The 25,629-nt window shown below is 33.8% G+C and overlaps 2 protein-coding genes across 2 annotated transcripts; one reads left to right on the plus strand and one right to left on the minus strand.

The window, feature by feature from the left end:
- Positions 1-362: 362 nt before the first annotated feature.
- On the minus strand, positions 363-815 carry LOC132628371 (auxin-responsive protein SAUR50-like). The gene has a single exon (XM_060344155.1). The coding sequence runs from the start codon at positions 813-815 to the stop codon at positions 363-365; it is 453 nt and encodes a 150-aa protein (XP_060200138.1).
- An 11,988-nt stretch (positions 816-12,803) lies between these two features.
- On the plus strand, positions 12,804-24,443 carry LOC132626216 (protein MICRORCHIDIA 7-like). Its single transcript, XM_060341005.1, has 20 exons — positions 12,804-12,958; positions 16,222-16,619; positions 18,775-18,849; positions 18,974-19,008; positions 19,109-19,187; positions 19,563-19,655; positions 19,787-19,871; positions 19,988-20,063; positions 20,192-20,320; positions 20,949-21,047; positions 21,128-21,229; positions 21,524-21,685; positions 21,788-21,883; positions 22,399-22,450; positions 22,550-22,661; positions 22,742-23,036; positions 23,554-23,615; positions 23,711-23,765; positions 23,846-23,968; positions 24,052-24,443. The coding sequence occupies exons 2-20, from the start codon at positions 16,223-16,225 to the stop codon at positions 24,139-24,141; spliced, it is 2,217 nt and encodes a 738-aa protein (XP_060196988.1). The 5' UTR covers positions 12,804-12,958; position 16,222; the 3' UTR covers positions 24,142-24,443.
- The last annotated feature ends 1,186 nt before the right edge of the window (positions 24,444-25,629 follow it).

The raw sequence follows: 25,629 nt of genomic DNA on the forward strand, positions 1-25,629 counted from the left end.
AAAATTGGTGGTGGTGGTGTGTGTACACATATATTTGTCACATTAAAACTTGTTAACATTCATATGAAAAAAGTTTATTTAACTTTTATAAATAGCTTTTATTTAAAATGAACGAATAATACTCAATCATGCAATTTTACTTGTGCGATCAAACATGATATTACGAATTACATTGTAATTATGTTGTAACAAACAAACATGTTAACGTAATTACTATATATCCCAGGAATTACACAGCAATGTAACTACACGGTAATTTCCAAACATATCTTATAAAAAAAAATCCAAGTTCATATGATAAATACACACTTTCGAACTCGATATTACATAGCCCGATTGATAGATCCATGAGCTACAAGGAATTAATGTTTATTCATGACAACAAACATTGTTGGAGTCATGTGATAGGAGGAGCTATAACTCCTAGCAAAGCTGCAACCATTACGATGATGACCAAATATCTCATCATTAGAGTCCACTTCCATCAAAAATTTGAGAAAATAATCAACATCACAAGGCAAGACCAATGGACCTTTACTGTTGTAACCAAACTCTGATTCAGCTTCTTCAAGCAACATCTTGAAAAGGGGATGATTCACATACTCAGTCCTAATAACAAATCTTTGTTTCTCTTGTCCGACATAGACCGAGAAACAACCTTGTGTAGCCACTCGAAATCTTTTTCTGCTACGTTTTGTCGTTAGGGCATGTCGATTATTTTCTGATGAATTTTTTCGACCAAAAGATTTGCATCGTTCCCATGTTTTGGGGATTATTCCTTTCTTCCCTTTCTCAGCTAATTTGTTCAAATCCATTTTTTTTTTTGGAGAAATTAACGAGAAAAAAGCACGTACTAGGTAGTATGATCTATATATCGAGGATTTGAGCTAACCTCTGTCGTAAGCCAAGTGAAGTTGGACCTTCATCCTTGGCCTCATGGTGTTACTATACTCATGCAGATAAAAGTCACACAAAGGTAGTATATTCATGCAAGAGGTAATTAAAATTACTTGTGATTTGTCGCGGAAAAAACCTAAAAATAACTGTATGCAAAAGAAGATTTTAAAGAGGTGAAAAAGTAAAGGAGGAGATAAAAGGGGATTGAGAATGAAGTAGTGGAGAATATGGGGAGAAGGATTAAACTCTCTTGGCAAGTTTCTTCTATATATGTAACACTAGACATTATATATAAACGAAGGCCAACAAATAAGACTGAACTATTTTTTCTTTAAATAAATAGGGCTGTGTGTGATTGCAAATGTCAACGCTTGAAAGAATTAATTATCAATGTATTTCCTTCTATTATTATGATGATTAACCTTAGGGTGTCACAAAGAGACCAATTTGTCTGAATTGAAAATGGTGAGTATAAGGGTGTGTTTGGTATAGAGGAAATTATTTTTCAAAAAAAGTTTTTCAATTTTCTTATATTTTGTTGATCAAAATTTTTGGAAAATATATTATTTATGAAAATAAGTTCCTTACAAATAATGAAAATGACTTATATAATAAAAGTACGGAAGACAAGTTCCATAAAGTAGGATTTCATATTGATTGTCTCTTCCCCACCCTTCAACACACTCCACCCCTAGAGTCCTAACCTCATCTCCAACTTTCACATTGTTTGCCTAGATTATACACAAATTCTTCCGGGATAATATTTTCTACTTATGTACCAAACACACAAAAAAAAAAAAAAAAAAAAATGAAAACCATTTTTTCCAAGAAAATATATTACGTGGAAACATTATGCTTTGTATCAAACACACCCTATTTTTGAGTTTATTCATAAGCCATTCCACTTTGGAACGGGTCCATGGCACGTCTTCACTCTTTATTTTATGAGTTTATCCATACGCCATTCCACTTGTCAGTTACCATCCAACTGTTCAAGGATGTTTATGTTTTTTTAGGTACAATATAAAATGATCCTAATAATTGAGCCATTATATCGAGAATGTATTGTATTACGATAATATTCATGTGTAATACTTAATATGTAATACAAATTGGGCAGAAATCTGAAGTCAACTAACTCCTCCAACCCCAACCCACCCCCCTCCCCCGTCCCCGCCCCCAAGACACCCTCTTTATTTTTTCGAAAAAATATAAAAGAAAAGGAGAAGACTTAGCTGAATTACCCGACAATTAGGTTTCAATAGGAAGTTAATTAAGCAAAAGCTTGCGAAAAAAAGGAGCTCGAGTTTAAGAAAACATATGACCACTTGACCAGTAACTTAAGTGATTCCTGTATCAAACAATCTTTAGCATAACCAATCAACACTGGATTTTTTATGACCGTGGTTTTCAGGTTAATTTGTGAGTACTTCGATTATTTCATCAGATATTGATTATATTTTACAAATATATATACCGAATAGTTCTGTCCTTGAAGACTTTTAGCATATAAAAAGATCACCTTTTTTTTTTTTTTTTTTTTTTGTGCTTATGTTGAGATTTGAGTTAAGACCTCAAGGACTTTTTTGACGCCATAATTTATATATTTCGACAATAAATTTATGAAATTAACCGGAAGAAAGCTGCTAAAAGCTGCCTCATTCCATGTAATGCATTCAATGACACCCAACCCCCCTTCCTTCTTTGGTCGACATACTAAATCCCATGCTATCGGGGGGGTCTTATTTGTATGTTCCTGGCCAGCCCACAAGAAGTTCCAACACACTGCTGTTATTTGTTTCAACACTCTCTTTGGCAATATGAAGATTGAGGACCAATATGATTGGATGTGCATCAATACAGAGTTTACCAATTGAACCCTACCAACATAGGATAGGTGTTTGGTCCCCCATGTTCTGACCCTACTTGCCATTTTCTCCACCATAATTTCACAATCTAGTTTGGACAGTCTTTTAGATAAGATAGGTACTCCTAAATATCTAAAAGGCAACTTTCCTTTTTCATATCCAGTTATTTCACATATATCCTCTAGGACCTGACTATCCATATAAGCAGCAAAGATGTTTGATTTTGAAGCATTTGTAGTCAAACCTGAGGACAAAGAGAAACTTTTCAGACCCCTCAATATCAATAGTACTGGAACAAATTCTCCTTTACTGAAAATAAGCATATCATCAGCAAAACAGAGATGATTTATACCCAAGCTCCTGCATTTAGTGTGGTAGGCAGAACCCTGCTGATTAGTCACCCATTTCATGATTCTTGTAAAATAATCCATGCAAATTACAAACAATAGAGGAGAGACAGGATCACCCTGCCTCAATCCTCTCTTACCCTCTATGTCCCCATACAATCCTCCATTTATAGCAATTGAGTACTTGGTTGTAGTCAAACACTCCATGATCTATTTGATAAACTTGCAAGGGAAGTTCAGTCCATACAACATTTCTTTCACAAATTCCCACTCAACAGTCTCATAAGCTTTTCTCAAATCAATTTTAATCAGACAACTCTTAGTTGCAGCCTTCCTATTATATAGCCTGACTAAATCTTGACAGATCAAAATATTCTGGATGATGGATCTTCCTGCTACAAAGGCACTTTGATTTTCAGAGATAATACTAGGCAGGACATTCTTCAATCTGTTGCAAAGCATTTTTGATATTACTTTATTCAATGTATTGCAGCAGGAGATGGGCCTATAGACCCTACTGATACATCATGATTACTTTTTGGAATAAGTGTAATCACTGTTGAGTTGAGACCTTTGATCAGTTTCCCTATTCTGAAAAATTACAATACACTATCAGTGATATCTGCATCTACAATCTCCCAACTATCCTTATAGAGCTTACTGTTGTATCCATCTGGATTTTGGGCTTTGTCTCCTTCAATTTCCCATAATGCTCTCTTCACATCTTGTGCTTTGAAATCCTGAATTGAACAAGCATTGTTCTGCATTAACCACTAATCCCATCTCAATGATGTATGTGCTTACTGATTCTCTTTCTACTGTATTCTGTCCCAACAATCCCTTGTAATACTCAAGGAAAGCATTAGCACTACCTTCCATGTCACTGTGCTGTTGTGAAGATTCTTTTGATGTTTCTTCTTGCCCTTATCACACTATGAAAAAACTTAGTATTGAGATCCCCCTCTTTTAACCACTTGCTTTTGCATTTTTGTCTCAAGAAAGCTTCACTTGCTAGCTTCTTCTTCTGGTACTCTTTTGCCAGTCTCCCTTCTTCCTCTATGAGGCTACAGTTCATAGGATCAGATTGGATTTTGGTCTGACACTGGGCCAGCATCTCCCATGCTTGCTGTGTTTGAACTTCAACATCACTGAACTGCTCCTTGTTTAGTCGGTACAACACCTTCTTAAGCCTGTTCAATTTTTCAATCACCTGATACATTTTCCTCCCTTGAATTCTTGGCAACCAACTACACCTTCTTAAGTCTGTTTAATTTTCCAATAACCTGATACATTTTCCTCCCTTGAATTCTTGGCAACCAACTCTCTCTTACCCAGTCTTTAAAATCAGCTGCTTAACTCCACATATTTTAGTATTTGAATGACCTTCTACCAATCTGAACCCCATCTGCCCAGTTGATTATTGTTGGACAATGATCAAACAGTCCTCATTCATAAAGTTCACCTCTGAAGCTGGGAGTTCCACATGCCATTCACTATTAACCAACACTCTGTATATCTTACTATAGACCCTATCATTCGCATCTTGTTTATTTGACCATGTATAGAATGACCCTGAGGACTTCAAGTCCTGCACATCACACACCCCAATGCACTGTCTAAATTTCCTAACCTCAACCATCCTGTCTGGACTCCCAATTATGTCCTCTACATTGAGAACACAATTAAAGTCACCCATTATAACCCATGCTCCCTGTATTACCTTTTATTTCCTCTACTTCCTGCCATAGATCCCTCCTGAGCCCTTGGTCATTGAAACCATATACCAAGGTTAGCCAAAATCTCTTTCTTGTCCCCATATGCTGAACTTCACAATGCACAACTTGTGCTGTCACTTTAGTTATATTTTCTGTAAAGATATGTGGTTTCCATACCATCCAAATCCTACCCCCTAGATTGTAGATTTTGAAGTCCTATATATTATAAAAATGATTAAATGATAAGTTAGTCTAACGTGAAATCAATTTTTAAAGGGTACAAAATTCGAACGACATTTAGTAAGGTGCTTCGTGCTTTTAAAGATATATATAGATATAGACTAGATTCTTGATAACGTCCAAATCCATTTTCCTCAAAGAGAAAGTGTACACGATAGTCATAATATAATTTACCAATTATTATTCGGGGTCGAATCCCACAAAGAACAATATAAAGACGATTAAGAAAGTAAATGATTTATCACCAAGCTACGCCAAACTCTTTTTCAACTTTTTTTTTTTAAAAAAATTAAGAATACAAATATAAAACTAACTAAAAAGCAGGTAAGACGATCAATGGCCACAAGCATGATACAAGGAAAATTACTCTCAAGTAACGATCCGGTGTATTTCATGATTTTACATCTAAGAGCAAGCTATGTAATAGATAGTGACTTCTAAGATCTCATTGAATCCCCCAACCAAATCAATGAATTTCACACTAAACTTTTTCATGTCTTAGAGTGTGATATTAAGTACAATTAATTGAATTTCAAGTTCACTTTCCTATTCCTAGCTAAAGTTATTAGATGAGGTTAAAGCCCGAAATCCTGCTATTTAATCTTTTCCTAACCTTTAGCTTTCTTTTCAAAGCAAAGAAATGGTGAAAAGGCCCATTTAACGTTTGCAACCACTAAATGACATTAAAGCTTGAAGAATAAATAGAGAAACATTAACTCACTTCATTAGAAATAAAAATTTCAGTACATAAGCATAAGAGAAACATTTTTCCCCTTTTTGTCATGCTTTTTCTTGAGCGGAGGGTCTTTCAGAAACAGCAAGGTCTGCATACACTCTGCCCTCCTGAGACCTTGCTTGTGGGATTACATTGGGTGCGTTGCTGTTGTTGTTATAAGCATAAGAAGAGTCTCAATCCAAAACTTGGACAATGAATATTTTCATAAACAATATTCAAGTAATGGAATAAAGTAATACACACAGATATTTAATACATAACAAGGAATTGAAGAAATAAGTAAAAGGGTAAGAAAATTTTCATTCAAATCTTTAATCTTCAATCCCAAGTGTGGGTGTATCTCTCCAAGCTTGTAAAGATGTCCAAAGATGAGAATAATTTCTCCCAAGTCATGCTCTTATAGATCCCAGTTTTCCATATCAAAATGTGACCAAAACAGCACCAAATTTTCAGATTTGCAGATATGGCCACTTTTTGTATTTTTAGCAACTCTCATTTTCTTCAATTTGGCCTCTTTTGACTTGTTTTCACTTGGTTTCTTTCCCGATCACTTCTAAATCACATAAGCCTATTAAATAGGAGTAAAACACAGTAAATGTATTATCTTCTCAATTAAACATAGCAAAAATCTAAGATTAAAGAAGAGATAAGTGGGAAAATACCAACTTATCAATTCTCCGGATGTGCGTTGCACGTGTATGTCAAGCCATGTAGTATAAGATTTAGTATTTCTAAATTTTTTAGTTTCCTATGATTGTTAATTAGTCTTCCAATAAGTAATGTTTATACCTTGAGTTTCTCTAACAACCTGGAAAAATGATCAGAGTAAATAGATTTTATTGATATTATTTGCTCTAAGTTATAATTATCGGCACATGCATTGCACGTGTATGTCAAATCATGTAGTAATAATTTTGTAAAATAATATCAACATAATTATATTAAAAAGTTAAGTAAATAATTACACATGAAAGTATAAAGTACATGCTTTTGTGAATGATTGATGTTGAATTGCCGTATGGTTAGAAGCCAAGGTTCTTTTGAAGAACAATGTCAGATATCTCAGGACAAAATATAATTACACATGAAAGTAATCAATTATCCATTAATGTAACTATTAAGTAAAGATATTGAGATTTCAAACATTCTTCACCGCACTATTACCACCTAATTCAACAAAACATGTTTATGAAGTTTATTTTTCGCTTGCATTGAGTCAATCAAGATGTGTGTTAAAAAAATCTTATGAATTCTTGATAAGGAAGCGATAGAATAAAAAATATTGGTTTGAATCCAACAAACTAAGCCCTACTTTATATGTTGGTAATGTTGTTTTAATAACTTCTCAGATCAAGAGATAAAAGATTTTAGTTTGTTGAAGAGGGAGGGACATCTTGAAGAGCTTTGATGAAAAAATTGAACTTCGCGCAATTCGTAGAAGAGTAATAACTGATTTATAGTCCTAAATATTATGATTTATGATCCTAAATATTATGATATTACATCAAAGTAAAATTTTAGATTTTTGGTAGATTTCGAAGTCCTAAATGTAAAGAAATAATTTAATAAATAAATTGTAGATTTTAAGTCCTATATATTTTGATTAAATGAAAATTTAGTTTAATGCGAAATTGATTCTCGAGACGTGCGTTGCATGTCTATGTCAAGTCATGTAGTATATGATTTTGTATTCCTAAGCAACTTAGTTTCCTGCAGAAGTGAATTAGTCTTCTAACAAGTAATGTTTGATTCCTTAAGTTTCTTTAACAACCCGTGGAATTGATTAGAGTAAATCGATTTTGTAAAAATTATTTGCTCTGTTATAATTGGGTACGACGTTTCTATTACGATTGTTTAGAGAAACCGCCACAAATATTCAACATAATTCGACGATTTTTGAAGCGCCATATTAAGATTTTTGATTGTAACGGTGTCTATTGATACGGCGGTTCGAAACTGCTGTATGGTATTATATATTTTTTTAAAAGTTTTCCCCTTAGAAAAATTAGAACTCCCTCGCTATTTTCTAGAGAGTTCCATCCATATTCTCATACGTCTCTCAACCCAGTTATTTTTTTGCCTCTCTCTTTCTGCCTTTCTCTTGATCAAAATTTTGCGCAAGTAAGGTTTTTTCTCTTTTTCTACAAATATGAGATTTTCAAAACCCTAACTTTTGAAGAATTTCACATTTTTTCCGAAATGTCTGTGAAAATGTGCTATTTTTCCTTTTTCTTTTTGTGTTGTGGAAAAGCGGATGATTATATGAATGTGTATAATTCGTATCACCGGATTTATCAATTGAATGCAGTGAATATTTGTTTTTATTTCTCGAATAAGCTATGTGTTGATTGTTTTTGCATCTATTGTTCTTCTTCTAAGATTTTTTGAGTTTTACCCATTTTATTGTTCACGCATGAAGTGGGTCTGTTATTTTTACAGTTGTTCTTCTTCTCATTTATTATTGTATGTACTAATAGCCATATTTAGGAAAATGTCTCTGTGTATCATCCAAACGGTCTTAATTTTTGTATTTTCTCCGATCAACAACTGATTTCTTCGATCTACACTTATTCTTTGGGGTTTTACTATCAACCTACTAAACAATTTTGAAGTGGAATAGTTAATTCCAGCCTAGCACGGTTATCCTAATTTGACACATGTATTTTTCAGGTAAATTATTATATAGATATGAAATACGTGTTAAATACGCACGCCTATTCTAATTTGACATGTGTATTTTCCACGTAACATTTTCTTATTCTTCTTCTTTAATTACTTTCTTCGATCCTTGTTTTTTTCACCATGTTTAACCATTTTTCCACCATTACAACACTTTCAAAGTTTCTTCTGAAGTAGAGTGCTCAAAGAAGTATCGTCTACACTAGTGTATGTATCTGCGCCTCGCAGTGGCGGAGCCAGGATTTCTGCCGAGGGAGTTCAAAATATAAAAAAGTAAACATACGAAGAAGCCTAAGGGGATTCAACATCTACTATATATACATAAAAAATAATTTTAACCTTGTAAAAACAGTATTTTTTTCCGCCGAGGGGGTTCAGATGAACACCCTCGGCATAGTGTGGCTCCGCCACTGGCGCCTTGTAATTAAGTTTTGTATTTCCATTTATAATTTTTTTCTTTTAAATTTTAATTAGTGTATAAATCCTAAATATTTAGGATTACCAAATATAAATCCTAAGAATTAGTGTATCTAAAACGTCAAATATACCAACATGCATAGTCATGCCAAATTTACTACAAAAAAAAAAAAAAGAAAAAAAAAAAGATAGGGATGTTGTACACTTCAATGCATAAGAAAATATAGGTCAAACATACCTATATTTTCCACATAAAATGTTATACAGATATAAAATAAGTGTTAATACACACGCCTATCCTAATTTGACATGTGTATTTTCACGTAAAATTTTCTTCTTCTTCTTAATCACTTTCTTCCGTACTTTTTTTTTTCCCACCATGTTTAACCATTTTTCCACCATTACAGCAATTTCAAGATTTCTTCTAAAGTAGAGTGCTCAAAGAAGTATCGTCTACTCTAATGTATGTATCTGCCCCTCCTAATAGAGTTTTCTATTTCCATTTTTTATTCCTCCCTCTACATAAATTAAATTCTTGATTTGCATGATTGGGAGTGTTGATTCTTATTTTACCAAAAAAAAAAAAAAAAAAAAAGGTTTGGAATGATGGTGTAGGGAATAAACAAAAAAAAAAAGGGGGCTGGGGGGGGGGGGGGGGGTTGGTTGTGGGTGAAAGTGGAGGTGATGAGATGGTTTGTTAAGTGTGGGTGTGTGTGAGAGAGAGAGAGAGAGCGAGCTAAGGTGCTTCGGGCTTTTAAAGATTTATAGCTTCTTGGTACGTGCGTTGCACGTAAATGCCCAGTCATGTAGTATACGAGTCTTCAACATGTAATGTTTTTTTCCATAAGTTTCTTTAAAAACATGTGAATTGATCAAAGTAAATCGATTTTATAAAAACTATTTGCTCTAAATTATAATTTTTAGCACGTGTGTTGCACGTGTATGTCAACTCATATAATATACGATTTTTTAAAATATATTAACATAATTAAAATAAATTTTTGAGTAAATAATTATAAATGAAAATATAAAGTACATGTTTTTGTGAATCATTGATGTTGAATCGCCGTATGGTTAGAAGCCAAGGCTCTTTAGAAGATACAATGTCAAACATCTCATGACAAAATGTAATTACACATAAAAGTACTCAATTATCCGTTAATGTAACTATTGAGTAAAGATATTGGGATTTCAAACATTCTTTAGCGGCTTCACTGCACTGTTACCACCTAATTCAACAAAACATGTTTATAAAGTTTCTTTGAACGTACATATTTGAATCAATCAAGACGTGTGTTAACAAAATCTTATTTAAAGTCCTAAATATTATGACATACTATCAAAGTAAAATTTTAGATTTTTAGTAGATTTTGAAGTCCTAAATATAATAATTTAATAAATAAATTGTAGATTTTGAAGTCTTATATATTATAAAAATTATTAAATGACAATTTAGTCTAATGTGAAATCAATTTTTAAAGGGTACAAAAGTCGAACGACATTTAGGTAAGGTGCTTCGTGCTTTTAAAGATATATCTACATAGACTAGATTCTTGATAATGTCCAAATTCATTTTTCATCAATAAGAAAATGTACATGGTCGTCGCAATATAATTTACGAACTATTAGTCGGGGTCGAATCCCACATAGAACAATATAAAGACAATTAAGAAAGTAAAACATTTATCACCAAGTTACGCCAAACACTCTATCAATTTTTTTTTTTAAAATTTAAGAACTAAAAAAATATAAAACTAACTAGAAAGCGCGTCAAAATGATCAATGACCACAAGCATGATATAAGAGAAATTACTCTCAAGTAACGATCCAATGTATTTCATGATTTTACATCTAAGAGCGAGCTATGTAATAGATAATGATTTCTAAGATCTCATGGAAAGTCCTCTAACCAAATCAATGAATTTCTTACTAAGCTTTTCCAAGACTTAGAGTATGATATTAAGTACAATCAATTGCAAGTTAACTTTCTATTCCTGACTAAAGTTATTAGATGAGGTTAAAGCCCCAAATCCTTGCAATTTAATCTTTTCCTAAAATTTAGATTTCTTTTCCAAGCAAAGCAAAGGTGAAAAGGCACATTTAATGGTTGCAATCACTAAATGACATTAAAGCTTGAAGAATAAATAGAGAAACATTAACTCACTTCATTAGAAATAAAAATCATTCAATACATAAACATAAGAAGAGTCGCAATCCAGAACTTGAACAATGAATATTTTCATAAACAAGTAATGGAATAGAGTAGTACACATTTAGATATTCAGTACATAATATGAAATTGAAGAAATGAGTAAAAGAGTAAGAAAATTTTCATTCAAATCATCTAATCTTCAATCCCAAGTGTGGGTGTAAGAACCCTAGCTCTCCAAGCTTGTAAGAATGACCAGAGATGAGAATAATTTCTCCCAAGTCATGCTCTTATATATCCTCAATTTTTCCACATCAATATGTGACCAAAACACCCCCAACCCTCTTTTGGCATTTTTAGCAACTTTTCTCATTTTCTTCAATTTGGCTTCTTTTTGACTTGTTTTCACTTGGAATCTTTCCTGATCACTTCTAAACCACATAAGCTTATAAAATAGGAGTAAAACACATTAAATGTACTATATTCTCAATTAAACATAGCAAAAATCTAAGATTAAGGAAGAGATAAGTGGTTAAAATACCAACTTATCGATTCTTTGGACATGCGTTGCCCGTGTATGTCAAGTCATATAATATATGATTTTGTATTTCTAAATAATTAGTTTCCTATAACTGTTAATTAGTCTTCCAATAAATAAATGTTTATACCTTAAATTTCTTTAACAATCTGGGAAAATGATCAGAGTAAATCAGTTTCATTGAAATCATTTGCTCTAAGTTATAATTATCGGCATGTGTATGTCAAGTCACGCAGTAAAATAATATCAATATAATTAAAACAAAAGATTGAGTAAATCATTACACATGAAAGTGTAAAGTACATGTTTTTGTGAATCATTGATTTTGAATCGCCGTATGGTTAGAAGCCAAGGTTCTTTAGAAGAACAATGTCAAATATCTCATGATAAAGTAGAATTACACAAGAAAATACTCAATTATCCCTTAATGTAACTATTGTGTAAAGATATTGAGATTTCAAACAATTTTTGGCGGCTTCACCGCACTGTTACCACTTAATTCAAAAAACATGTTTATGAAGTTTCCTTTTCACTTGCATTGTGTCAAAGTGTTAACAAAATCTTATGAATTCTTGATAACAAAGTGATAGAATAAAAAATATTGGTACGAATCCAACAAACTTAGCCCTACTTTATATGTTGGTAATGTTTTTATAACTTCTCAGATCAAGAGAAAAAGATTTTAGGTTATTGGAGAGGGAGGGACATGCTGAAGAGCTTTGATGAAAAAAATTGACGCAAGTAAAATAGTTATCGTAGAAGAGTAATAACTGATTTATAGTCCTAAATATTATAATATTACATCAAAGTAAAATTATAAATTTTTAGTAGATTTCGAAGTTCTAAATATGAGGAAATAATTTAATAAATAAATTGTATTAGAAAAACGATTAAATGAAAATTTAGTCTAATGTGAAATCGATTTTGAGAATGTGCGTTGCACATGTATGTCAAGTCATGTAGTATCCAATTTTGTATTCCTAAACAATTTTAGTTTCCTGCAGCTGTGAATTGGTCTCTAAAAGGTAATGTTTGTACAAATTATTTGCCTCTATTATAATTCAATACGTTGTTTCTATTACGGCTGTTTAGAGAAACCGCCACAAATATTCAACATAATTTGGCGATGTCTGAAGCGCCATATTAAGATTTTTAATAGTAACAGTGTCTATTAATACTGCGGTTTGAAACCGCCGTATGGTATTTTATATTTCTTAAAAAGTTTTCCCTCAGCAAAATTAGAACTCTCTCACTATTTTCCAGAGAGTTCCATCCATATTCCCATATGTCCCTCAGCCCAGTTGTTTTTTCGCCTCTCTTTTTCTGCCTTTCTATCGATCAAAATTTTGCGCACAGAGAGTGTATCATGCAAGTAAGTTTGTTTCTCTTTTTCTACAAGTATGAGATTTTCAAAACCCTAACTTTTGAAGAATTCCATATTTTTTTGGACATGTCTGTGAAAATGTGCTATTTTTTCTTTTTCTTTTTGTGTTGTGGCAAAGCGGATGATTATATGAATGTGTATAAATCGTATCATCGGATTTATCAATTGAATGCAGTGAATCTCTGTTTTTATTTCTCGAATAAGCTATGTGTTGATTGTTTTTGCATCTATTGTTCTTCTTCTAAGATTTTTTGAGTTTTGCCCATTTTATTGTTCACGCATGAAGTGGGTCTGTTATTTTTGCAGTTATTGTCCTTCTCATTTATTATTGTATGTACCAATAGCCATTTGTAGGATAATATCTCTGTGTTTCATCCAAACGGTCTTAATTTTTGTATTTTCTCTGATCAACAACTGATTTCCTCGATCTACACTTTTTCTTTGCGGGTTTACTATCACCCTACTAAACAATTTTGGAGCGGAATAGTTAATTCTATCCTAGTACGCCTATCCTAATTTGACACGTGTATTTTCCACGCAAAATATTATATCACGCCTATCCTAATTTGACACGTGTATTTTCCACGCAAAATATTATATAGATATGAAATAAGTGATAAATACGCACGCCTATCCTAATTTGACACGTGTATTTTCCACGCAAAATATTATATAGATATGAAATAAGTGATAAATACGCACGCCTATCCTAATTTGACGCGTGTATTTTCCACGTAACATTTCTTCTTTTTCTTCTTTAATTACTTTCTTCCATCCTTATTTTGTTCACTATTTTTAACCATTTTTCCACCATTACAACACTTTCAAAGTTTCTTCTGAAGTAGAGTGCTCAAAGAAGTATCGTCTACACTAATGTATGTATCTGCCCCTCCTAATTAAGTTTTGTATTTCCATATATGTTTTTCTCTTTTCATTTTTAATTCACTCTTTCTACATCATTTAAGATCTTGAATTGCACGATCGGGAGTTTTTTTTTTTTTTTTCCCTTTCAAATTTTGGTTTGGAATGATGGTGTAGGAAATAAACAAAAAAAAAAAGTTGGGGGGGGGGGGGGGGTTTGTGAAAGTGGAGGTTGTTGAGATGGTTGTGCGCGCGCGCGCATGAGAGAGAGAAGAAATGGAAGAAAAAAAATTGTTCGTGGGAAAAAAGTCCTTACCCTCTGTTTGGATGGTGGTTTCCCGTGATTCATTAATGTATGATTTTGTATGAAACCATGTTTGTTTCCATTGTTCTTAAAATTATGTGGTATGGTGTTGTAAATTCGTGGTTCATCCCATGGTTATATAACCATGAAAAGTCCTAATTTTTGTAACCACGGATTTGGTAGTTTTTTCGTGGTTACGTATTTCATTTCCCCATTATACCCCACTCTCTATCATCCACCCCACCCCACGCCTACCCCACCCACGACACTCACCCCACCCCACCCCCGCCTTACCACCCACCCTCACCCTCATCCCATAACCACCCACCTCACACTACCCACCCCTCCACCACCCACCTCACACCACCCACCCTTCCACTACCCACTACCTCTCACCACCACCCAACCCCACACCCACAACCACTCACCCCCACCCTACCACCAACTACCCCCATCCTCATCCCACAACTACCCACTTCACACCACCCAACCCCACACCCACAACCACAACCACGCACCCCCACCCTACCACCAACTACCCCCATCCTCATCCCGCAACCACCCACTTCACACCACCCACCCGTCCACCATCCACTACCCCTCACCATCACCCACCACCACCCCCACAACTACTCACCCCCACCCTACCACCCACGAAACCCACCCCCATCCCACAACCACCCACCTCACACCACCCCCACTCACTACCTACTTATTTTTTAAAGTTCTTTTTTATTCTTTACTTGAGTTTTATTATAATATATATAAACTAATTTCTAATTAAGAGTTAAGGATAATTTAGTCAACTTACAAGTTATTATACAGTACCATACAGTCAAACCAAACAAAACAAATGTTATTAAACCACAACAAATGATACAGTCTATCCAAACATTGTGTTCATTAATATAGTACAATACAATACAACACCATACTGTATCATACCATACTATACATTAATGAACCACGGGAAACAACCATCCAAACAAAGGGTTAGTGTTCATGTTCTTCACTGCGAAAGGGAAGTCAAAAGAAGAAGTAAAGTAAAAAAGAGAAAAAGAAAAACAAGAAACAAAGAAAAACAAACCTAAAACAAAAAGATATATATTTAATAACTAAAACATCATAAAAATAATTTTTTGCCCTTCACTGCTATGCCACCTCAATACTTAGGGGGTTAACAGTTCTACTTTTAAATAGGCCGATGAGGTAATAAGACTCTCTCAAGCAGGGAGCATGTAGTTGAAAATCAGACTATAATATGAGGTATTTACGCATTTTCCTATTTCTAATAACGAAAGATTTAATAGCTAACCTTTAATTAATTTCTACGTCCTAAATATTCATAAAATATTACTCCCTCCGTTCTAATTTTTGTGATATAGTTTGACTAGACACGAAATTTAAGAAATAAATACTTTTGAAACTTGTGATCTAAAACAAGCCCTAGATATTTGTGTAGCAATAAATCATTTCATTAAGGGTAAAATGAGAAGTTTAGATTAAATTACTATAATTCTTTTTGGAACAGATTAAAAAAAAAGTGCATCGGAATTGAGACAAAGAGATAATTAAATTATGATTAATATGTCTACTTTTAAGGATAAAAACGCCAATCGACATTCCATATTGGATATTCGTGCTTGCAAATATAAAAATAGAAAGAAAAGTAATTTGTATTTGAACGATCATTGCAAACCCTGATTTTAATCATCAAATTACGAAAAAAGATATGTGCAATTTACTTTACAATTAACATTATTCAAAAAGAAGCAATAGTTTATTATCTTTTTTTTTTTTAACTATGACAAACTATAGTTAAGTTTTTCAACTTTATTTTATTAAAATTAAAATGTCCTTCATGGGCCGGGAATCCCATGTTGGCGCCAACTTGTTTGTAACTCCAAACCACGTAGGAGACGGTTCAAGTTTTTGACATAAATAAGGAAAAAACTGTCGCACAAACCTCGCACTTTCAGAATTTGTTCCGAACATAACAACTTCTCAATTTTATTTTTCCCAATCATCAATATCCAAAAAATAACAAAACCCTAGTTCTTGATTCTTAATATTTTTTTTTTCACAGCATGAGTACTCTCCCTATCAAGGATGAAATTGTGGACGTCGAGGACTTAGATCATCATAATACAGCTATGATTCCCGTAAGCAGTGGAGGAAGCAATGGCGTTTCTGGCTCGCGTTTTTTTGATTATAGTGATGATGATGATGATGACGACGTGGAAGGAAGTCCTTTGAAGAAGATGAAAGTTCAAGCAGCTTTGCCAGTAGGGTTTCTTGATCCACTTTCCCCCGAAGAGCGGGCAGCATTAAACCGGTCACGTAATATTGTAGGCAATAATGAATTGGTAGTGACTGCAGAAAAGCTTGTCGCTTCTTCTAGTGGTGTTGTTTCGAGTTGTAAGCAGTTTTGGAAAGCTGGAGATTATGAAGGCATTGATGGTGGTTTTGCTGCTGGTCATGCAGGTAATGTTTGACTATTCTTTGCTAGTAATTCATTACTTCTACCCATCGTTTAGCTAGAGTTTTCACTAAAAGGAGTAACTAAATTCAACATATTGTATATATGCAAAATTTCTTTTGAACTATCTTTGAGGACTTTTGCCAAGGAGATTCAAAAAGATAAACAAAATCTCTCTAGAGAAACTCAAAACCCACAACAATGGGGTAACATTAAGTCCTTCGTCACTGAGCTGAAGTTCATATTGTGTTAAGGGGATTCAAAACTTAATATTTATACATAAATAATCAAATTGACCTTTTTTATATAGTGTAATGTTCTGACTAGTTGCGCCCCTGAGGCCTTGACTATCTACATAAGAGTAATCTTTCAACGAAACCTTGAATAAACGTGGCTCCGCCACTCATGTTGTCCTTTGCCTGCTTTTTCAGATAACTATTTGTTTTACAATCTCATCCATTATTTCAACTTCAATCTTGAAGTCTGAAAAATAATTTGACTAGTTTTCAAGTGAAATAATAGTTTCTGCTCACAAAAGTTCAACTTCAAAATCGAAGTGTTTGTTTTAACTCCGGGATTCTGTGTGGAAAAGAATGGTGGTGTTAATAAGAATCATTTATTCCCTCTGCTGTCAATTTCTTATTCATTGCGTTCGGCCGGTGCTCCTTTCTCATCTCAAACCATAATGAGTCTTCACGTTAGGGAAGATAAGGGAAGACCGCCTGAGCGAAGCGACCGAAGGAACTTGACTTATCCGAACCGAACGATAGCAGCTTAAAGCGTTGCCTATCACGAGAAGCCTCGCTCCTTGATCGGCGGGCGAGTGGCTGTCGTCCAGGCATTTCCCCTTCTTTCATCACCACTTTGTCCCGCCTATCAGAACCGCTTCCACCTCTGGGACTTCGGAGAGCCGCTAAATAATGAGGTTCGGCATCTGCTTGAGAAGGGAGGATGATTGCATCGAGAAATTTTTTTGTGAATTATGAAATTAGTTTCTTGTAATTAGTAAGTAACTATAAATCACAATTTTTTATATTACATCTTATGAAAGTATTATAAATCACATCTAGTTTTTCAAATTATCTAAATAATTCTTTTTCCAAGTGAAATTCATATTAATTTTCAAATACCTTTTCAACTTTAACTTCAAATACTCTGTTTTCAAACTTCAATTAAATCACGTCCAGAGGCCTATAAGTACTCCTGTATAGAAAAAGAATGGTGGGGGTCGGGGGAAGAATGCATCCAGAGTTTATTTATCTGTGAATTATGAAATAACTTTCTTATAAAGATTACTGCTATAAATCACAATTTTTTAAAGGTACGGATCACACTACTACAAGCAGAGGTTTTTCCCAATCGACTTTCAGTGAGAAATTTGCGTTATAAAACATGATTTTCCCACCTCATTCCCACCGAACGAGCTCACCGGGAAAATGCATGATGGGAAACAGGTTCCCATTGAAACGCTGGAAAACTTTTCAATTTTTCGGTTGACACTACTATTTAGTTTTTCCCCACCGGCATTCAGTGAGAATAGTCATTGGACATTTTTAGTGGAATATTTCAGTGGAAAAATTGTGATTTTTTAGTAGTGTTAAGTATAGAAGTAGCGTAAAACAAAATCTAATTTTATACTTAAAAATATTTCAAGATGCTGACGGAAAATAAACATTAAGGAATTAATTTTAATTCAAAACTAGCTTCCAAAACTCTTACTCCTGGTCAGTGAAGGAGCAAGGATTTTAACTAGGTAAGTTGTCATCTAATTGAAAATAATGGATGCTAATTAAAGACATTATATTTGTAAAATTTGGAACTTTGCATTGATAAGAAACTCTTGCATGAACGAAGTTAGCGTTCACACATTGTCTAGCACTTGCTTATGAGAGTGAGAATGGTTTTGTCAAAGGCTAGCTCAGATATCTTGTGAAAGAATATGGACATTGGAACTAAAACCTTAACGCGTGAATAGAGTAACTCAAGACAACTATTAACCCTTTGAAAACTTTTACACAACCAAAGTGAGGGTCATATACTTGTCTAACAATTGATATGGTTGACTGCTGGGTTAATGTAATTAATTACCTTTTTCTTATCACGAAAAAAGAAAAAAAAAAAGGCATCCTTCATTTACTTTGATTTCATTCATATGTGCAGATGGCATGGATCATGTGAGAGTTCACCCAAAATTCTTGCATTCAAATGCCACCAGTCATAAATGGGCGTTGGGAGGTAAAGTTTGTTGCAAAGCTTAAGCTTTCATTTACTTTCCTGTTCCTTGAGTTCATTTCTCCCATATATATTAGTGTAAGATTTCTCTTTGTTGATGTTTTTATAATCTTGTTCTCTGCACCAGCTTTTGCTGAGCTTCTTGACAATGCTATGGATGAGGTACACGTGCTGTGGTTACCTGTTCCGTTATTTCCTTCTCTATTCTCCCTTCTTCCACCACCTTAATCACTCCCTTTCTTTGGAAATATTTTTCCTTCAGGTTTGCAATGGAGCTACCTATGTCAGTGTAGATGTGCTGGACAACAAGAAAGATAAGGGTAAAATGATATTAGTTGAAGGTATATATATTCATCCACTCTCCTTGTAGATTCTTTTGTTCAATTTTATGTTGTTGGTTCTCTGGATTCTTGGAGTTTTTGGAGAGATTCTCCTTTATTGTTCTACAGACCATACTTGTGGATCGGATACTTGATCTATAGTTGGTAGGCGAAAAAACTTTATTGCATGCCTCACAGTTGTGCGAGACTTCTTTTAGTCTCACACTTTAGTGGACCCGATTCTTACACTTTTGGGTCCACTAAGTTGTGAGACAAAAAGAAGCATCGCACAACTAATGTTAGTTGTTGTGTGAGACACATAATAAATGTTTTCGTTGGTAGGCCGCTCTTTTCTCATTCAAATCTTGAGTTAATTCTTTCACAATTGGACTACAGATAATGGTGGTGGAATGACTCCAGATAAAATGCGCTCATGCATGTCTCTTGGATATTCAGCAAAAAGCAAATTAGCAAATACTATTGGCCAATGTGAGTTTATATATCTGTTGCAACAGCCAAACCATCTCTGTTCTGTTATTCGGGCATGCTAAAAAGTTTTATTGGATCAAACTGTTTTCCATATGCAACAATTGCCTTATTGTTTTGTAATGTTTTGCAAGATGGAAATGGTTTCAAAACAAGTAGTATGAGACTCGGGGCAGATGTGATCGTATTCTCGCGTTGTCAGGGAAGGGACGGGATAAGGTGCTTTTATGGGCTAGTAAATATTACTTGCTAATTTCTTATATAGTTATCTTCCTAGAGACCGATTAGCATTGTAATTATAAAAGTAATGTATTGTTTTTTATTTTATTTTTTAGCACAACACAAAGTGTTGGGATGTTGTCATATACATTTTTAAGGAGCACAGGGAAAGAAGATATTGTTGTTCCTATGGTACGACTTCCTAACTACTGCGAAGAACATATATATTCTTCTTGTTCGAAAAGTTTCAGTGAAGATAGTTACAATATGAGAGGCACATAAAGTATTAAATACGGTTTTTTGTATTTGGCAATGTGAAGATTGATTTTGTCAAGAGAGAAGGAACATGGGAGATGTTGCTTCGATCTTCAGCTGATGATTGGAAAAGAAATTCAGACATGATAGCACAATGGTCTCCATATGAAAGTGAAGAGGATCTCTTCCAGCAGGTATTTCCTATTTTCTCTTTATGTAGTTATAAAAGATGATAATAATTCACGGTAACTGAGAACTATATTCTTTTTTTTCTTTTCTGGTGTGTGTTTATGCTTTTTCGCATGCTCCTATTTTTCTTTTCCTCTTCATCTTGTTTAAGAACTGTTTCTCTTCTCAGAACAATAGAAGAAATTGATTTTCGACTAGTCTTTATATGGATTGTAATTACAAGATACTTAAGCACCTTTTTCCCCTTTGTTAGTGATTAATAGACATTCCTTTACTTCAATTCTGAATCTAATTCGTGGAGAACATTGTAGTTCAAGTTTGACTAGTAATATCTCTCGATTTTGCAAGGATGCGTATTATTTGCAGTGGAACAGCTTTTACAATTGAAGTTGGATTAAGTTAATATGGCTTGAAACGAATGGAAGACTAGACATTTTTTACAATGACATTTAATTCATATAGGTGGTTAAGTTACCTAAAATTTAGATCAAAGATTATGGTTTCACGTAAATTAAAGAGTATTCTGTTTTGATATTCATTGCACTGGCTCCAAAATGTAAATTCTACGTTGTCATAAAATTTGTTTCCATTCATTAGTGATGCTCCTAATGTTATTGCTCTTCTTCGTTGTAGTTTGAATTATTGAATGATCAAGGAACGCGAATTATCATATACAATCTCTGGGAGGACGAAGAAGGAGCCACAGAACTTGATTTTGACACTGATCCACAAGTATTCTTCTTCTCTTGAATTACATATTACCAAATCGTATCATTGGTTTCATAGCTAAATGATCCTTTTATCTTATTCAGGACATTCAAATCAGGGGTGTTAGTCGAGACGAAAAGAAGATTGAGATGGCAAAAGAATATCCTAACTTCAGGCATTTTCTAACTTATCAACATTCTTTGAGGGTAAATATTCTTAATTGTTATTAAATTCCAGTCTATTGAAGTTCTTATTCGCCAAACCACTGATAGCCACTGGCGGAGCAAGAATTTTCACTAAGGAATTTAAAAATAAGGAAGTAAACATATGAAGAAGCCAAAAGGATTCAACATTCTCTTTATTACTAGACAAGTTATCTGGAAAAGTATAAGAAGATTTCCTAAAACTAAAACGGTTTTGACATCGGAATTCTCGTTTGTTCATATTGGTTCGCGTATTATTCTCTTGGAGTTGACTTGTGTCTTGATCATTGTTCTCAGAGTTATGCTTCAATTTTGTACCTGAGGCTTTCTCCTGGATTTCGAATCATTTTGCGCGGAAAAGATGTTGAGCATCATAATTTGATCAACGATATGATGCTATCCGAGGAGATCACTTACAGACCTCAACCAATTGGTGATCAAACAACCCAGGATCCAAATGTAACATTCTTTTCCCCTAAAGATTTAGACATGATTTTAGGTATTTTAGAAGCATTTTTAACACTTTTGGCTTTTATCTAACAACTGGTTTTCTCATAATAGGCTGTCTCTCTGGTAACGATTGGTTTTGTGAAGGATGCAAAACATCACATTGACATTCAAGGTTTCAACGTTTATCACAAGAACCGGCTAATTAAGGTTAGCTTTTTCTTACTCTACACATCATGATTGGATTTATTACGGGTGTAGGTAAAATTTCAATATCATAGGTCGAAACATAGTCCTAGGTACATCCACTATTTATACATATCAGGAGAAAATGTGGGGTTGTGGGACTACTTATATATGTGGTTCATTTGCATAGATGGTCAGAATTCAATAATTTTTATGTTTCAGCGAGTATAATTGTGAAACATTTACTATCTGTTGAATGTAATCGGGAATTTTACTAAGCAGTTCTTTTCTCTAAAAGCTGGATAGTTGCATCTAACTTAAAATAAGAGATTCTGGAACAACATGGAAGCTTGTGTAATCTGTGACACATTTTATGGGTCTTGACAGTTACGTTTATGAATTGTTCAGCCTATCATAGTCTTTGTCATCAAGCTTTCATGAGATAGGAAATCGATCCAGTTGGAAGTAGTTGAACCTATACATTTAAGTTTAACTAATGATCTTTGTCATCAAGCTGATGCATTCCTTTTTCTCGTCAGCCTTTTTGGAGGGTGTGGAATGCTGCTGGAAGTGATGGTCGTGGTGTGATTGGTACTATTTCATGTCTTATCTGGGCTTTTGGTTGATATTGTTTTCCTCATAGTGTTAAACTTCAATAAATTACTTTGCTGTTTTCCTTTTGTGTAACAGGTGTCTTGGAAACTAATTTTGTTAAACCAGCTCATGATAAACAGGGTTTTGAGCGCACAATCGTCCTTGCTAGACTTGAGGCGCGTTTACAAGTTATGCAGAAGAAGTATTGGTATGTTCGACTGGTTCGTTCTTCAACATTATAAGTTTTTCTTCATTTATGATGTTTCATTGATCATCTTTCTTTCATAGGTCTTCAAACTGCCATTTAATTGGTTATGCTAAGCGTCGCAATATAAAGAACGGTGCCTCTCCGGAGAAAGAAACAAGTGCTTCCGCTAAAAGCAAGTCCTGTTCCCGGGTTTCCTCTAGTGGCCACACAAACTGTCATGATAAATCTAAATCGAAATCCATTGGAAGAGAATACGAGAAGGGACCAGTTCATTCTTCGGTACAGGCAACAAATCAGGCTATGTGGAGAGAAACTCAGCAAGCGTGTTTATCAAATAGTCAAACTGGTCAAATTCCAGCAAATTTAGTTGTCAAGGTAATGTAAATAGACAAGCTATTGACATTCTTTTCTTGTTTACAAGCTTCTCTATCAAGAAAATTGCCTTTGTTTACAACTATTCCCTCCATTTCAATTTGTTTATCTTAGTTTGACGAGGCACGAAATTTAAGAAAATAAAGAAAACTTTTGAATCTTATGGTCTTAAGCTATTGACATCCTTTAATTTTGTGATCTTAAACATGTCATGTGAGATGTTGAGATCAAAGAGTTTCCTAAATAGGAAAGACACATTCTTTTTTAAACAAACTAAAAAGAAAAGTAAGACAAACAAATTGAAAAGAGGGAGTTGTTCATTATCTAACATTTCTTTTCTTTTCCATATTGAACTCCCAACTCTTATTCTCTTACTCATTCACTATCGACTACTCCAAGATCATGCTATATTTTTAATTCGTTGGATGAATTACTTCATGGATGATCAATTGGCCAGCACTATTTGTAGACAGTCATTAGAATTTCCACTCACTAAATTTCTCTCGTTTCTCATTTCCAGCGAGAACAGATGGAAGATACTGTGTCCGACTTGAGAGACGAGAATCACAGTACTAAGAATAGGTCAGTAAATACTCATTGTCACAATTGATGCTCTTTGCTTACAAATTTTATGGAGAGGTACTCATTCGCCTGGATCTTCTGTTTTCTTCCTGCAGTTTACAACAGGCTTATCAGTATGAAAAAGACAAAGTTAAGAATCTAGAAGGCCAAGTAAGTGATGATTGATCTTACATGTCTTTGTCCCTCATATCGCACTAAGTCTTTAATTGTGTAATCGCGGATACTATCAGCTTCAGGCAGCACGCAAGATGATATCAGACCTGAATAACAACTACAAAAATTTAGCTAGTATGCTTATTGAAGAACGAAAATGTAGGGATAAGGAAGAAGAAAATCTAAGGAGCAAGTTAAAGGTAAAATGTTATGTTATTTGCTATTACTAATTTCCCTCCCCTTTTGTATTTGACTTCAATTTTTTTCGCCTTTTTCTGGTTAGGATGCTTCTGATACCATGGAAAAGCTAATCAACAAAAATAGGCAGCTAGAAAGTAGGATAGCCTTTATAAGTATCAAGCGCGAACGTTGAGGTACAAACAACGATGAGAAGTAACACAAAATATGCAGGTCAAGAACAACTGATGCAGACTTCAATGTCTTGACTAATAGCAAGTCCATTCAATACTAACATGTATATTAAATTTTACTAATGGCTTGTGTTGACAACCAGTTGGCTGCTTTGCACAGGATGTGCAAGCTTTCTCATATGCCAAGAGTGGGAAAAAAGTGATTTGTAAATTAGCAAGATCTTTAACTGCGAGTTTACTCTGTATTGTAATCCGTCATGTTACCTTTGCTCGAGCAGTCTTTTATACAAGTACTTAACATTTATTACTGCCTCCAGTACATTTTAGTTGTACATGCTTACCAAAAATAACTGGTCCAAAGTAGTTGTCCTTTTAGAAAATTAAGATATAATTAATTATTAGTTTCCACCTATGCCCCTACAATAAAGTATTAAATCGATTTTCTTAAGGGCCATGTAAAAGGAAAACATGACAAGTAAAATGGACCGGAGGGAATAGTTTCTTATGTGATTCGACTCTAAAACAACTGATGCAGACTTCAATGTCCGACAAATAGAAGTCCATTCAATACAAACATGTATATTAGTGACTTTTACTAATGTCTTGTGTTGAGAACCAGTTGGCTCCTTAGGGCAGGATGGCAGGGGTGATTTACAAGAATGGCAAGAGTGAAAAAAAGGTGATTTATAAGTTAGCAAGATCTTTAATGGTGAGACATATTACCTTTGCTCAAGTAATCTTTTAGAGTGATATTCATTTTTATTTTTTATTTTTTACTACGTGATTTGTCTTCAGATTAGGACATTGTCCTTGCTCTGTAGACACTATTAGATGCAAAAAAAAGATTCCTAAGCATCATGTAGAAAATCCATTTGTTAAAGGGAAAAGGGTCAAATATACCCCTCTACTTTAGTTTATTGGCTAACTTTGCCCTCCTTTAGTCAAAGTAGTTAAATATACCCCTTCTGTTACAAGTTGGGGCCAAATATATCCCTACCGTTAGCAAAGTTTTAAAAATACCCCTCATTTCTAACATATTCCCACATAAGCAAGTCTAGTCATTGAAATTGGGTGACATGGACGCCACATGCATTTAACTTATTCTATGTGATGCCTACGTGGCAATTTTTTTAAAAACAAATCTGGAAAAAAATGGCTTTTATTAAAAATCTAAAACATTTTTGTTTTAATAAAACCCATTTTTTAAAAATATATTCTCGATTGGATATTTTAGTTAAAAAATCTGGAAAACTGTAAAGTATTTTTTTTTTAAAAAAAAGTGTCCTAATGTTTTTTTAAAATTTGGATTAATTTTGAAAAATCTGAAAAACTGATTAAAAAAAAAATCATTTTCCAAATTTTTTAATAAAAAAATCCAATTTTCCAGAATATGTTTTTTTAAGAAGTAGGTTTTATAAAGTAAAAAAAGAAATTTAGATTTTTAATATAAGTCATTTTTAATAGATTTGTTTTTAGACAAATCAATTTTC

This window comes from Lycium barbarum, chromosome 2, assembly GCF_019175385.1.
Source record: "Lycium barbarum isolate Lr01 chromosome 2, ASM1917538v2, whole genome shotgun sequence".
NCBI classification, from domain to species: Eukaryota; Viridiplantae; Streptophyta; class Magnoliopsida; order Solanales; family Solanaceae; genus Lycium; species Lycium barbarum.

Bases quoted from the DNA above. Each gene is read 5' to 3' on its own strand.
- LOC132628371 (XM_060344155.1), bottom strand. From the start codon at position 815: ATGGATTTGAACAAATTAGCTGAGAAAGGGAAGAAAGGAATAATCCCC.
- LOC132626216 (XM_060341005.1), top strand. From the start codon at position 16,223: ATGAGTACTCTCCCTATCAAGGATGAAATTGTGGACGTCGAGGACTTA. The intron at 16,620-18,774 runs GTAATGTTTGAC...TCATATGTGCAG, and splicing joins TTTTGCTGCTGGTCATGCAG to ATGGCATGGATCATGTGAGA. The intron at 22,662-22,741 runs GTATGTTCGACT...TTTCTTTCATAG, and splicing joins GTTATGCAGAAGAAGTATTG to GTCTTCAAACTGCCATTTAA.